Source organism: Salvia splendens, chromosome 12, assembly GCF_004379255.2.
Source record: "Salvia splendens isolate huo1 chromosome 12, SspV2, whole genome shotgun sequence".
Classification (NCBI taxonomy): Eukaryota; Viridiplantae; Streptophyta; class Magnoliopsida; order Lamiales; family Lamiaceae; genus Salvia; species Salvia splendens.
This window is the reverse complement of record NC_056043.1, coordinates 29,799,377-29,814,923: the sequence shown is the minus strand read 5'-3', so window position 1 is coordinate 29,814,923 and position 15,547 is coordinate 29,799,377. Positions and strand designations below refer to the sequence as shown.

The following is a 15,547-nucleotide window of genomic DNA, read 5'->3' as shown; positions in this document are numbered from 1 at the left end:
TATTACAATGTTTTAAAAATAATTTAAAAGTATAAACAATACTTAATTTCAGGATAATAAATAACTATAATTCAAATTATCATAATTATAACTGTATTATTAATATTTATTTTTATTTTTATTATCATAATAATAATAATAATTTATTAAATAATTAAATATAATGATAATTATATAATAATATAATAATTATTAATTTATAAATTAGTAATTAACAATAAAATTGTAGTGAAATTTTAAATTATAAAATTTATTCAATTAAAATTAATTAAATATAATGATAATAATAATAATCTTATTTATTATTATATTATTATATATTATGATGTATAATCCATATTTAAACTATCCATCGTAATAATAAATAAAATAATATAATTATTATCATTTGTAATTAATAATTTATTAAATAATATGTATTATTATTTTTTATAAATAAAAAATGATAAGTATATTTTTAGTTTAGTGTTTAAATCAAATATACACTTTCAAATCTTGATATTTTCCAAACACGGGAAAGTAAAGTTATTAGAAATCATATTCCCGATATTCATTTTCCCAGGAATCATTTTCCTTGCTAACTTTACTTTCTCGCCAACCAAACATGGCCTATGTGTTTCTGGAAGAATTGAAATCTCGTATATTAATTACATAATAAATTATTTAATTCAAATTTTATTTTACACATATACACTGAGAAAAAGAAGAATCACTCAACTTGTTTAGAGTTGACAACATGAGAAGTCCAAAATAAGATAAAGTGGCAACGTTATTATACTGCAATACGGCAAGATAAATTGGTAATGATTTCAAGATTTCTATGCTAAAGCCTAAAACAAAGATCCGATATCCGAAAATAAACGATTTGTCATACTTTTGATTATATAATTAATTGCCGTTATATATTCCAAAAATTAATATCGATAATAAATGTCTAAATTGTCGGCCACAATACTCAATACCAATTACTAAGTGGGGCTGTCGACATCTTTGGCTGAAATACAAAATAAATTTTCATTTCTGTTTATAAAAAGAAAGAATAATGGAGTATGTTATATTATCAAAAATCTAAGGAAGTGAAAAAATTTAAAATATAAATTTGTTCACCCTAAATTTGAATTTGCTTTGAAAAATGAACACAATAACATTTGATCAAATTGTAAATTGGGTACGAATTTTAAGTCTATCCAATTAAGCGGATATTTTTCAATAACATCACAAAATTTCTTTGGTCAACCAGAATGGTACAGTAGTTTCTTAAGATCTAAAATGATACTCCCTCCGTTCCCGAATAAGAGTCGCTAATTTCCTTTTTGGGCCGTCCCCCATTCAGAGTCACTCTTCATTTTTACCATAAATAGTAGTAGGTCTCACATTCCACTAACTCACTCCACTCACATTTTATTATAAAATCAATATAAAAAGTGGGTCTCACATTCCACTAACTTTTTCAACCAACTTTTCTTTACATTTCTTAAAACTCGTGCCCGGTCAAACAACGACTCCTATTAGGGGACGGAGGGAGTACTATTGTTATGTGGGTAGTGATAAAATGCAAACTCATATATTGTACAAACTTCAAAATTTTCAAGACAACCTCAACACAATATCAAGTCAATATAAAATTTCAAGATTTTGATGTCAACACAATGTCAACACAACGTCAACATGGTGACAACCGTTGACACTGTGTTGATATTTTCTGTTGCTATTATTTTATAATCTGTTGACATTTTTTAACGGTCCAGATAATAGTTTGGAGTTTGTACAGTATTTAGAGTTTATATTTGATTACATTCAATTGTTACGAAACACAATTTTTTTTGCAGTAAATTGTGAACTTTGTACTAATATTTAAAAAATCTTCACGATTTTGTATAGTTTTAAAGAAAAGAATCGGCTTACAATTCAGATGTTTTTTTAATATCTAAATCTAATACGTTGATAAAGAACTTATGATGGGAGACAAGTGATCTTTTATGAATATACAAAATAAATAAAATTCGAATTCGAATATTGTCATATACTATGATTCTTGAGAAAATTACAATGCAAATTTAAGTATTTTGATTGATATCAATACTTTATATTGTTAGCCATATATTTTAATTGGTCATAGCTCAAATATTAGGAAGCTAATTCGTTTTGATTTACGAATGATTCATGACGAGGAAAATATACTTACAAATTAGTGGAGTAGTACCTTTTATTGTTTTGTATTTGTAATCTTTATTTTGCAGATATATAAAAATTAATTGTTTTATTACATTATTAATCTTCAATACACAAAATCACAAATGGTCCATAAACTATTGAGTTGCATATACATGAGATTCCTAAAAAAATATAATTAGCACCACTAGTCCATAAATTTTGAAGTTTATCTTTTCTCATTTTGAAAATGGGTTTTAAATATAATTATGACATTCAACTCAACGTTTTGTATAATAAACTAACTCTTAAAAAGGTCAACTGTTTGGTATGTCATTATTATCCATATGGATCAATTTAATTTTATGATATGTATGTAAACTTATCCAAAAAAATATTATATTTCTCAAATACCTTTTTAAATCATTAAAAAATTGTCTGAAGAAATTTTGTTTCGCATAAACTAATTTACTACTAATTAATCGCATATAAATTATACTAGCATTTCTTCGATATAAATGAACAAAGCATTTGGCACGGATTGAAGATCGCTTAAATCGTTACACATTTGAAGCCAGTGACATCATTTGCGTCGAAATTTATTTTAATCATGTCACCAAAATCTCCACTATGATTTAATTCTTATATATTCCAACTTTGCAGCTGTATATATCTGACTGGCAATTTAATTGATACTATTATATGTTATTATCCTCTTCTGTAACGTAGATATTTTCATCCGAAGAAAAGTACAATAATTAGCTTCATTAATTAGCATATAAAATGCGACAGATATTCGCAAGTTATTAAACAAGTGTCAAGTGGGTTGTTTTTTAGATAATTTTGTAAATTATGCCTACAATAACTCGTAAGTATAAAATTTTCAGTCAAATAGAAATAAATCCAATTGTTTCATAGTGTTATTTTACGATGCTGATTTATTGAGCTCGAACTTCTGTGATTGGAAAATCAATTTTCATAAAATAATTACAGAAGTAATCATGAGTATAATGAGACAACACATGAATTGTTAACTCAGTTCAATACAAAATATATCTATGTTTGAAGGCTATGCAAGGCCAAAAATTTTACTACTATAAATTTTAGGATAAAATTTTTCCATGCTCAAACATCTACCAAATAATCAAAGTCTGGATTATCGAAAACAGGGAAATCAAATTCGTACTTATTCATAGAAATAAAACAAGAAAATAGGATGATGAAAATTGAAATAGAATATAGTCATTAATACAAGAATTATACACACTATTCCTCTCCCTCTCAACCTTCACTGTACAAGTCTTTGAAAAAGAACTCACTTTTATGTCAAAGACACTCCCACAATAAGAAAAAACAAAAAAAAATAAGATTTTGAATAGAGTTTCACATGATTATAAAATTTTGATTGATGCCATTTAATCAAAGACTATTGGATTTCTTAAGAAACTCTTCCACATGATGTAAAACAAACTCTTTTTCCAGTTTAATAGTGTACAAACAAAATTTCAACAATCTTCACTTTGTTAAAAGAGAATAAACCTAATCCACAAAATGAGTAGAAACTTTGAATCAACAATACTAATAGTAATTTCTTTGGCACAAATAAAAAAAACTTGCTGCAAAAAATATTACTCCTACTAACTTCTAACTTTTGACCCTCCCAAAAGTCTTTCGACCATCGACACAACGTTCTTCACAATCCTTCCATTTATATTAAACCAATGCACATGTGGTCTAACTAATATCGTAACATCCTCATTCATAGCATTTGAAGGATGATCATACCCTCAATAGAGGTCTTCCTTCTATCACGTCGGTAGCTTCTTGTTCGAAGCTATTTGCTAACATTACTTCACTTTAATTAGCTCGACTTGGACAGTTTCTTTTCATATACCATGATTTTTCGCACTTCGTCCAACAAACATCAAACTTGAAGTTCCTCTTCCCAATTTGCTAATGGCCACCATTGATGGATTTTCTTTTAAGTATGCTCTTCATTTATCATTTTTTTCCTTGAAAACAAAGTTTACTTTGACTTCATCAAAAAATAAACATTCATTTTCAAACATCAAATTCGATTTCATATGCTTATTAAAAAATGTGGAGAGACAAGATGAGCCTTAACCTCTTATTTTCATCTTCAAGGTTTTGTAGGAAACCACGTGTGAAAATGTCAAAAGGCTAGGCCTTTGGCCTTTCATATGGTGTAACCTCCAAATGTTTATGAGGTGCCCTAATTGCAAGACCTTTCATTTATTTTTCCTAGCCTATAAATAGGCTTGTTTTGAGAGATGGAAGACACACCACAACATACACTTTCTCTTCTCTCTAGCTCAAGCATTCTAGTTCGCATCTTAGGAGCACTGCATTGCTCGGTTCTCGCCTCCAATTCAAGTTCGCCGGAGCCTACGAGTTTGAGGTGCTTCAACTCGATAGGAGGAAAGTCGTTTCATCTTTGGGGACATTACGCCAATCCGTGAGCACTAGCCGGGGCATATTTCGTCTTGCGGAGAGAGGGTCACCTCGACTCGACTTGAAGAAGAATATAGTTTGCATCTTGTTCCTTTTATTGTATTTACTTTGTTTTACTTACTTTCCAGTTTTTGGTTCTTTTGTAATAACAAGAGTTTGCCCGTTGTAAAGGCTGCAATATTTCCAACAGGTTTTGCTCCAATTATCTCTAGTTAGAAGATGATGTCATTAAGAGTACTCAAGTGAAATTTTAGCTAAAGTTAATCACACAAGACAACAGTAAAATAGTGATTAATTAGTGTCATACCCTCAGAGCTTTAAAATGACTTAAGAACTCCTATACTTTAATCATACGACATGAAACAATTCATTTTATTTAAGGCAATCAGAAAAACCCAACATAAAAAATTATATACTACTCAGTACTATTTTTAGTGTACATTTATTTGAGTAAATTAATATTAGATAATAAAAACCTGCAAACCCTGCAGGTTGTAAGATCGAAACTAACATTAAACTGTCAAAACAGCATTGACGTGTAATCATTATCATGATTAAGAGACCCTTTGCTTGATACTGGCATATTAATTCACTCTATTTCAATTCAACTTAAAAAAATCGGCTAAGAAGTCAACTCAAGCACAAATTTAATTTTTGATCACACATTTTTATCCATTTGCCCAATCCTTCTTTCCACCATTTACTCTGGGCTTCCATGTAATGTCCAAATTAAGCTATCGTAAATATTTCCAAAATTCATTACAAAACAAAATAAACGAACTGGAACTCCCTTATACGGCAACATATTTTTTCAATTACATTACTTACAAACAAGTATTTGTAGTATCTTCACCTTTGACAACAAGGGTGCGATCATGTGATGTTGCTACTTTTGCATTTATCAATTTTATTGGTTCAATAAATATGAATAGTTGTACTTATTATATCAAGGTGGATAGTATGATATCAATAAAAAAATTGGATCCAAAATTAAAGCAAATTCGAAAGAAAGCGCATCAGCATTACTCTTATCGTCCATAAATATATGCCTCATAAGTATTTTCTAAATATGTCTGTCATTGCATTTCTCTTTTATTTTTTAATATAGTGAGCCCAACATTCCACTAATTCATTTTACATGCATCTCATTATATAATTGATATGAAAATAATACCTACATTCTCCTATATTTCTTAAAATCAGAGCATAACTAAAATGTGATATATATTCATATACGGATGGATAAGTATTGGATTCGAATTCTAAGCATGCACATCAACAAATTTTGATTTTGTGATACATCAGTCACGGATATAAATGTTATAGCTCCATTACAATTAAACATTTAAATATGATCATTAGCATGTGTAAACAACATTGTTTGAACATCACCAGAAGACATCGTGTCATATACAGATGAAACAATTACGAAAAAATGATAGAGTATCTCGTAATATATACAGTATATTCTATTTTTAAACCTTGCCAGATTCACCGGTACATGATCATACCTGGGGATTTAAAATTACAACTACTATCCTAATATTTAAAAATCCAGTAAAACTATTTTAGCATATGCATCAAGTAAAAAAAGAAGTTGTTAGAGGTGTTAATCAAGACAATGAAATGTGACACTAGAGTCCATAGACAAAACATTAATCTCCTCCCATATAAAACAGGCCCACCCCCTCTACAAACCCATAGCCCCCTCCCTTCCTCCCCATTTCCTCCCCATTTCCTCCTTTATATATAAGTATAACCAACCTCCATTCCTTCAAAACCCCAATACTAAACAATGGAGATGGAGGTGATGATGCCTTCCCCCGCCCCCGACTTCAACTTCGACAGCGCCTCCACCACCCCTTTCATGAGCGCCCCCTCCAGCCCCACCCGCATCCCCTCCTCCTCCTTCTTCTACAGCGCCCCCACCAGCCCCACCGCCGCCATCCCCTTCCTCTGGGAATCCACCCCCGGCACCCCCAAATCCACCTATGATCAAGACCTCGACGACGCCGACTTCGCCTTCGACTTCAGCGGCCACCTCTCCTCCGCCCCCTCCCTCCCCGCCGACGAGCTCTTCCACGCCGGCAAAATCAAGCCCCTCAAACCCCCTCCCCGCCACCTCTACTCCCCTTCCAAATCCTCCCCCAAATCCCCACGCTCGCCGCGGAAGAACATCTTCTCCCCCCGCCACAAATCCAGAGACGAAATCGACCCCTTCGCCGCCGCAATCGAACACACCACTAAAGACGCCGCCGACAGAAGAGGAAGAGATAGAAGCAGCAGAAACAAAGGCTCATCGCGATCGCTCTCCCCCTTCCGCGTCTCCGACCTCTTATTCGAGCCAGAAAACGAAACCACGCATCATAATCAATCGAAATCGAACAGCAGCAGCAGCAGCAGCAGCTCGGTGTTCTCGTCGTCGTTCTGGTACAAGAAGTGGAAGATCAAAGACCTCTTGCTATTCAGAAGCGCGTCGGAGAGCCGCGCCAAGGATAAGGACAACATGAAGCAGTACTCGCAGCTGAAGAAACCAACGATGATGAATCGAAACGACGACGTAAAGAACTCCAGCTTCAGATCGACGGAGAGCGTCGGCTCCGTCTCCAGCCGGAGAAGAACCGGGCCGCCGATCTCCGCGCATGAGCTGCATTACACCGTCAACAGAGCCTTCTCCGAGGAGATGCGGCGGCGGACGACGCTGCCGTACAAGCAGGGATTGCTCGGCTGCTTGGGCTTCAATCCGGTGCCGCCGGAGATCTCCAAAGGCGCCGCTTCTATGCCGCGCGTTTGAGAAAAACACGATTTTCTTTTTAATTTATTTGTAGAGGAATAATACATTTTATTTTAATTTTATACGTATGATGAAATGAAACAATTCAATTTGTACACGTAATGTTTGTTTTACTTTTGGAATTGAAAGCCATCTTTCGGGACTATATGAGTGTCGATGACTTTTTTAATTATTGTTTGTTTATTATAGTTAGAGATAGAAATTAGAATAATAAATCTTGAATTGTCCAATTAGTTTTTGAGCATTTTAATAATATGGACGTGCGTATATTATAGGTAGAGATTTTAATAGTGAACTAAAAGTCAAGTATTTAGTTGTAGCGTGGCGTAGTGGGAGAAGTTTAATACTCCTACTATGGTCTAGTTTTTTAAGATCTGGTTGTGGAATTGTACATACTTACATGAAAAGAAAAAGGAAAAAGGAAAAAGGAAAAAGGAAAAAGGAAATTCATTTGTAGTATTCTAAATAACAATTAAGTATTCTAAATATGTTTACCGTTACGTAAGGAGTAGCATTAGAATTTAAATTCAACATGAATATATGTACATAGGGAAGACTTAGGGTAAAAATTTAAATGATTTACTTATCCAGCAAGAAGATTCATTCATAGTAAATTTTCACGATTGAATTATTAAAAATAATATTTCATCTTTATTTTAATAAAAAAATTTCTTTTGAAACTTTCCCCGTGTAACAAATAGTAAAATTATACAACTATAAATATATGGCTGGACTTATTATTATTATTATTATTATTATTATTATTATTATAAGAGGAGGATATGATTGGCTCTTGGCAATCGAATCTGATATATGCCCATCAATTCTAATATTTCTGCGTCATCAACAGACATATAATAAAAGTACAATAAAAACTATGGTCACTAATCTGTCGAAATGATTACGGTTAGAAGATTACTATGTGTGCCCCCCCAATCAACGACTTTGTGTCATGTCTCATAAATTGCAAATTTAGTAGTTAGCTAGTGCAGCCTCAAATAGTATATTCTGTACATATTTTACACAAAAATCGCATTTTAGCAGTATGCTCAATAAATCTGAATAATTTCTATACTTATTGATTAGGGCACATAATTAAATCTGTATGTGCAATAATGGACATTATATTAATTAACTGTTTAGAGTGCATCTCAGTACAATGTTACATGGTCCAGTCGGAATGTACTTCAGATGATGTCGAAATTGCAATTCGACTAGAAAATAAGATTTGTTTGCTAATTATACATAAAATAATAAATTGGATCATTAATTGTTTTCTTAATAATTACTGACTTTATTCAATTTAAATGAACCAAAATGGAGAGACATCATTCCAAGGTGTCACATTAATTTGATTAGGCATAGTTATTGTGGCAATAAAAGTGGTGCCACCACCAAACTTTTTACGATTAGTTTTCTTCTTTTTTGACGAAAGGTGAATTATGTTACATAATGCGAGGAAAATAATGCAAATTAAACCCTGTAATTGTGCTACTTTTTCTAACTAAACTTTTTCTTGCTTTGATTTTTTATTTTCCTTTGAGCATATTCTGTCACAGATGAGGAGGATGAATGAATTTAGTGAGGATAATGGTGGGTGTAATCATTATCCACATGTGTTTTGCTTTTGTTTTTTCTATTTTTTTTCTTTGCTCAACTAGAAGAGGTCCATTGATTATCTTTTTCGTTGCTCGAATAAAAAAGGTCCATTGATTTTCTTTAATGATGACAGCTAGTAGAAAATACTTTAGGTGACTATCCGATACGTGGCCTCTGCTCTAATAAATACTATCTCCGTTACCTAATAAGAGTCACACTTTATCATTTTGATCTGTTTCATAATAAGAATCACACTTTATTTTTACCATAAATGGGAAGTATGTCTCAAATTCCGCTAACTCACTCCACTCACATTTTATTGTAAAATCAATATAAAAAAGTGTCCACATATTCCATTAACTTTTGCAACTCACTATATTTTACATTTCTTAAAACTCGTGCCCACAATAAGAATGACTCCTATTGTGGGACGAAGGGAGTAGTTTTTTTTATTTTTCTATTTTAACAATGTTAATAATGTAAATGCCGCGATGTTTTAATATAAAGTGTAATAATACGAGTATAAAAATATTATTCACGATATAATTTCATTGAAGTTAATAGAAACATGAAAATTATAGTAAGTAAAAACATAAAGTGGTCAAGGAGTGAGCACTATTGGATCCTGACAAACCAACGTTGAATTTTGAACGATTGGAAAAGTCTAAGATGTTGACCAATTGATATTTTATGAATTTAGAAATAAATTATGCAATCACTTGATAAATAAAAAAATGGAAATATTTCCCATATGAGTCACGGAAATAAGACGCCACATTGATCGTTCTAGTGTTTAATTTCGCGTGGGTTTCTAGGAAAAAATTAGGGGTCTTCATGCTTTTAGACATAATTCACCAAAACCATGTTTGGTTGAGTAAGTAATACTGCTTCAAGGGAGAAGTACAATCAGGTGTGGTGCGGGAAACAGAACTCGTAGGGTCGAAATTCGCGGTCATTGCCGACTCGCTAACATCGTTTGCCGCTTCTTAATAAATTTTCTTTCCTCCCTTTCTTTTTTTTCATTCGTTCAGTTTTCATAGAAACTATCCCAACAAATTATCATGCATGCAAGTTCTTTGTTAAACTTTAAAAAAAAATTGGAGTTTGTATATATTGGGAAAAGATTTAGGCTTGTATATACCCTTTTATTTGGAAATGAGTATATAATTTCCAACATATTTAAGTAATTAGTTATTCACTTAGTATTTATGAAAATATTAGTAATAAAGAAACAAAATTCATATGGGTCTAATCTCATAACGGAGCATATCTCTACGTTTCTCTATGCTTAAATCCGGATTTTGACTAATCTTATGAACTTCTAACTTTTAGACGACATCACACAAAATTTCCCTAACAAAATAAAACTAAAAACTATTATCCGAAATATAACAAAAGCATATGGAAAGGTCAGACCAGGCCTTTGGCATTTAATTATATGAAATTTGGTAGGATAATTACCACTCTATGATATCAATGAAAACAACAGTTACCGACCACCCCACGTTAATTATATGTATTTATTACATTAGGTAATTGGTTAATCACATGTGATCTATCCGACCCAGTCACAAATTTGATACATCAACTAATGCAAAACTTTATAACTAACGTGACACTCACACTGTCAAATCAAATAGGAGAAAGCACATTAAAGAAAAACTAACTAAAATTATACTATCACAAAATATCCCCAGACAAATATATCCGAAATAGACCGCAGACACATCACACTTATATAGAAAGCTTATAGCTAAAACATGGAAGTAAAATCAAGTGGAGAAAACCCATAATCATCACATAACTAACACACAATCATATGAAATGATGAAAACAATCACAACCATAATAAAAAAGAATGATGATTCTCAACTCCAAGTCAATCATCCAAGGACTTAATCCAAAAAAATACCATTCAACACAAAAAATGTGTACAAAATAAATCTGAAATTTTTAATTGATTTGATAATTTATGGTGTGGGGGTCGGAATTATTCTGGTTAAATGAAGAAAATGTGGGTGGCGAAGCAAAATAATAAATGGAGTGTTGACTAAATTGACTAAGAAGTAAATGCAGTGTGAGTGTGTGAACATTGAGAGGAAGAGAATCAAACTCATGCGGCAGACTGACTACCCACCACCACGTGCCGTCGTCATCCACTCAGGGAACCACCGCCGACTTTCTTGAACACACCCATCCCTACTACACTCAAGTCTTCGCCATGTAGTTAGGAAACAACAACGCAACTTTTCCAATTACTCATTGACTCTCTTTCTCCCCTATAAATTACATCCATTCATTCTCTTCAAGGATAACTCTACTTCTGTATATTAGCTCGCAAAACACGTTAAAGTGGGAACTGTAATAGAAAACCGGGCACAATGGGTCGACACAGAAGGCATTAGCGGATTCAAAGTCACTATCTCTAACCAAAGCAAGACCATTCCCTCCCTAATGCATCAAAATAGAAAGACAGAGCAGTTTTGTGGGAACGATAAAGAACTATCCGAACGTAAATAACATAAACCATTTAGTTTCAAGTGTTTCTGGTAAAAAAGGGGAGCGGACAGAAAAGGAAAATGTTTTTTGTTTCATGAATATTCAGAAACTTCGAATAATTACCCATGTAAAGCTATAATCTTTGGAAGATACATCTAAGGTCATCATCTCTCGACCTACAAACAGAAACGCAGGTCTATTAATGCATGATACAAGTCCGTGCACAAACATTGCCGTATTCACCTTTTCCTGCATTGAAAGATAGCACATGCCGAAACATCCGAGTGCATCAATCACGTTGCCACTTTAAGCTTTGGACTCCTGCATGCATCATGTTTGGACAATCAGATGATGAGCTACTTTAGGAAACACAGATTCATATTCTATCTAAGCAATTCTACAGGGATATCTTCTTAACACAAAATTGATGGATTGGATTTGTAGAGCATCATTTAGAGGTAAATGTTTACTACAAAGCATAAGTTCTTTAATATGTCTAGTAGTATAATCAATTATAGTTTTGAAATTCACCACTTACAACAAACATGGAATGGTTTCTGGAAGCAAACACATATATATCAGGGCCTGTATAGACCAAGCAATGGTTTCTCCCTCTGTTCAACTCTCTTCCTAGCAGCCTCCCTAGCCTTCAGTGCAGCTGCTTCCTCTTTAGACACAGCTTTGGGTTTCTCATCTGGTCGTTTTCTCTTGACAGCAACAGCAACCGAGGATTTAGCACCTTTTGTAGTTCTCATCGGATTGAGTGGCGTGGAAACCAAGCGTCCGGGTGGAGGCCCACTTTCAGAGGTTGACCCACTTTTGCTCTCCGATGCTGATGCTGGCTTTCCCAAACTAGGTCTCTTCTTGATAGACATTGGGGAAGCTTGAAATGCTGCCAGGGCCTCTTCTTGAGGTACCCATTTACCTATTGTATTGGCATATTAGTAGCTTAGCACCTAACAGAAAAAAAAAGTACTAATTAAATACAGAAATTACTAAACAGAATGTGCATACCCAGAGAATCACTGTAGTAGAAGCCAGAATTGGGATCATAGTGAAAACCAGTTGTTTGGTTATAGTAGTAGCCTGATGAAGTGTCATGCTCCCATTCTGTCCATTGAAAGAGGAAAGTGATTCAAACATACAGATAACAAAAACAATTCATTGGCAAGAGAATGTGGTTGATCAGAGAAACTCGATTACATCAAATAACAGACATGCGATATTTTCAACGGGGCGCTTTACAAATACAAGTTTTTCAAATGGTTTGACAGCTATATAAAATTATTGGCTAAATGAAAGCATTATTCTATCTTTCACTAACTCTCAACAGATTGAGCACATGGCAGTCTCACTGTTGGTCCGGAAAATAAAATGATGGTATTCTTGATGAATCATATGAATACCGTTGATTATACGTAAGAGTTTAAGTAATCCTACATGTAAATCCATGAGACAGGAGATGAATCACATTATACAAATAATTTCGTTAATCATATTCTCTTGCAAAATTTAGTGATAAACTTAGGACATCAACAAAATGTGATTATAACAAGGATATCCACTTGTCATGGTGCTATCAGTGGGGTTGATGTGCATTTTCAAACTCAGATTTATAGGCAACTAAATAACAAATTGCAAAACCAATTTCTATCACCTCCAGGCATATCAGTTTCTAGGTCATCAACAAGTGCCTGGGCATTAGACTCCCTTGCCTCTTGAAAAGATGCTAAATCCTTCTGGTAGCTGCGGTTGGCTTTCTGGCACGAGTAAATCATAAGAGAACCACAGTAATTATCAAAAAAGTAAAAGCATAAGCATGGGACTATGGGAGGTATAATATATCAAGCATTAGCAATGAAAAAATTACAGCTATAACGAGATTCGACGGATTTGTGTTTATCCTCATTCCTCATTCACATATGGGTTCAAGTATACTAAAATAATACCAGGCACCTACAAGGAAAGGGTAAAAAAATAATACTATTGGAGAAAAGATGAAAAAATGAAGAAGGCCTCGTACAAGAGAAAAAGTGAGTAAATGTCTGAAATGACTACAAGCAGCAAAGAATCATACCATTAAAACACAATTCGTGAACAAAAATGGATGACATGTGATAAGGACCATGCCCTTCAGGCTTTCACTATAATAGACTAGAAACGTCTGCAAACATCAAACTTAAGTATGCTTCACAGGTTCACTTGACATAAAGAATTGTCCCAAGACAGGTAAATAAATATCATCAGCATTCCATATAACTTTATTCCAATGTTTCCCCCTTTTTACTAAAGTAAGGTGGTCCTTTTCTTGAATAAATAACAATAAAACAAATACAAACAGTATGATAAGTTGATAACTCACAGCTTCTATCTGTTCCAGGACTTTAGCTGCTTGCTTTAGTTCCTTATCTTTTTTCGCCTTGTCTTCTCGCATAGTATTAAGCCTCTTGGCAACACTATCCTTGTGCCGCTGCCCAATCTCATGATTTCTAATGCTGGCTGGATTGTTGGAAATGTAAATCTTACAGGTGTCACACCACTTGTTACCCTGACTGACCCAGTACTGGAGAGCAAAAGGAAGAACTTTTCAGATAGCATTAACAATATATCAATCAAAAACAATAATACAGAAAATAATTGAACAAATATGATTATGATCCATAGATATTAGAGACAGATTGTCAAGTTTTTTGCGGAGATACGGGGGGAGAGGCAAGCAACCACATATCATAACCCCTTCATCTTCTTAGGGATTGAAGTATATACTTGTAAATGCATTTTCAAGTTGGACAAGCAACAAAAATATGCGGAAGCTAAATCCACTTGGTCAGTCATAGATTTAAGAATTCTGCCAAGATAAAGCCATGACCAACAGGTTGATCAACACTTCTTATCCCCTAAATCAATACTAGGAAATCAAATTCCAAATAATCTATCTGATCTACGGATTGCATAATCTTTCAGAACTTAAGTTATAAAATAACAAAGCCCAACTAAATTTTTATATCCTTGAATTCAGATTCTTCTAGTTCTACTAGGGGGGCATGTTTCGATTTAGTCAAACGCGGGTTGGATCAAAGTTCAAACGTTCTTCAATAACGATGCAAGTATATGATTAATATTAAACCTACCACACGAAATCAATAATCAAAACATATCCCGGAGATTCAAATTAGGAACTTTGAGCGAGAAGCAAATAGAAATGCATCGAAAGACTTCTGGTCGTACCTCTGTCATGGCTGGAAATGATTTGGATCAGCTTCCGTTCCCGGAGAAGAGATACAAGTTTTCAAACGAGCTCAATCAATAAACCCTAACAATTTTGTTATCCACGTTCTTGGTTCTTCCCTATTTCCTATTGTGCCCAACGACAGCGTTTTCAGTTTTAAAAGCGCTCGGAACCTAGCAAATGTTCTGGTTTTATATCCAATTTTATGGAATTTAGAGATCCTGTAACAAAATTTAATTAGGTAGTAGTATTATTTACTTCATTAGAATTAATTAAGTAATAAAGTTGGCATTCTTAAGTTCATAAATATAATTAATATCTTCGTCTCATTCAAGATTCTACATTCTTGAGTGACAAGAGATTTTAGTAAGAATTGTTAGCTGGAGTAAGTATGAAAAAAAAAGTAGTAGTTGAATGTTTTTATGAGCTGTTAAAACTTTTAAATCTTGTCTCATATTGACTTGGTGATAATCCTAGCTCCTCTATAAAAGTATGGATAACTCTCTCCTTATAAGGCCTTTTAAGGGGTGAGTGGTCCATTTTTAATATGAACAAAGACGAAAGAGTGGGACAAACTAAAAATGAAAGATGGATATCTTAAATGATACAAATTAAAAAGGAAAAATGAACATCTTGAGTGAGACGGAAAGGGTACCATACACAACAAAAGAATATAATATAATATAATATTATATTCTAATTGAATAAACAGAATTTTAACTTTAGAAAAATTAATATACATTTTTAGAAAAATTAATACTATACATTTTCATTCTTGATTTCTTTTATTACTACTTATTAAC

The 15,547-nt window shown here is 33.2% G+C and overlaps 2 protein-coding genes across 3 annotated transcripts; one reads left to right on the top strand and one right to left on the bottom strand.

Annotated features, from left to right (window-relative positions):
* The first annotated feature begins 6,403 nt into the window (after positions 1-6,403).
* On the top strand, positions 6,404-7,562 carry LOC121756900. Its single transcript, XM_042152323.1, has one exon. It carries the CDS (start codon positions 6,419-6,421, stop codon positions 7,415-7,417), a length of 999 nt encoding a protein of 332 aa, XP_042008257.1. The 5' UTR covers positions 6,404-6,418; the 3' UTR covers positions 7,418-7,562.
* A 4,023-nt stretch (positions 7,563-11,585) lies between these two features.
* Positions 11,586-14,920, bottom strand: LOC121759387 (zinc finger protein ZOP1-like). Of its 2 annotated transcripts, XR_006041651.1 has the most exons (7): positions 14,744-14,920; positions 13,878-14,078; positions 13,173-13,275; positions 12,530-12,625; positions 12,054-12,440; positions 11,759-11,836; positions 11,586-11,691 (listed from the first exon to the last, which is right to left on the bottom strand). XR_006041651.1 is itself a non-coding variant. In XM_042154947.1 (6 exons), exons 1-5 carry the CDS (start codon positions 14,750-14,752, stop codon positions 12,094-12,096), a joined length of 756 nt encoding a protein of 251 aa, XP_042010881.1. In that variant the 5' UTR covers positions 14,753-14,920; the 3' UTR covers positions 11,586-11,836; positions 12,054-12,093. The 2 variants fall into 2 exon arrangements, 1 of the variants encoding a protein (XP_042010881.1); XM_042154947.1 differs by having other exon boundaries at positions 11,586-11,836.
* Between the last annotated feature and the right edge of the window lie 627 nt (positions 14,921-15,547).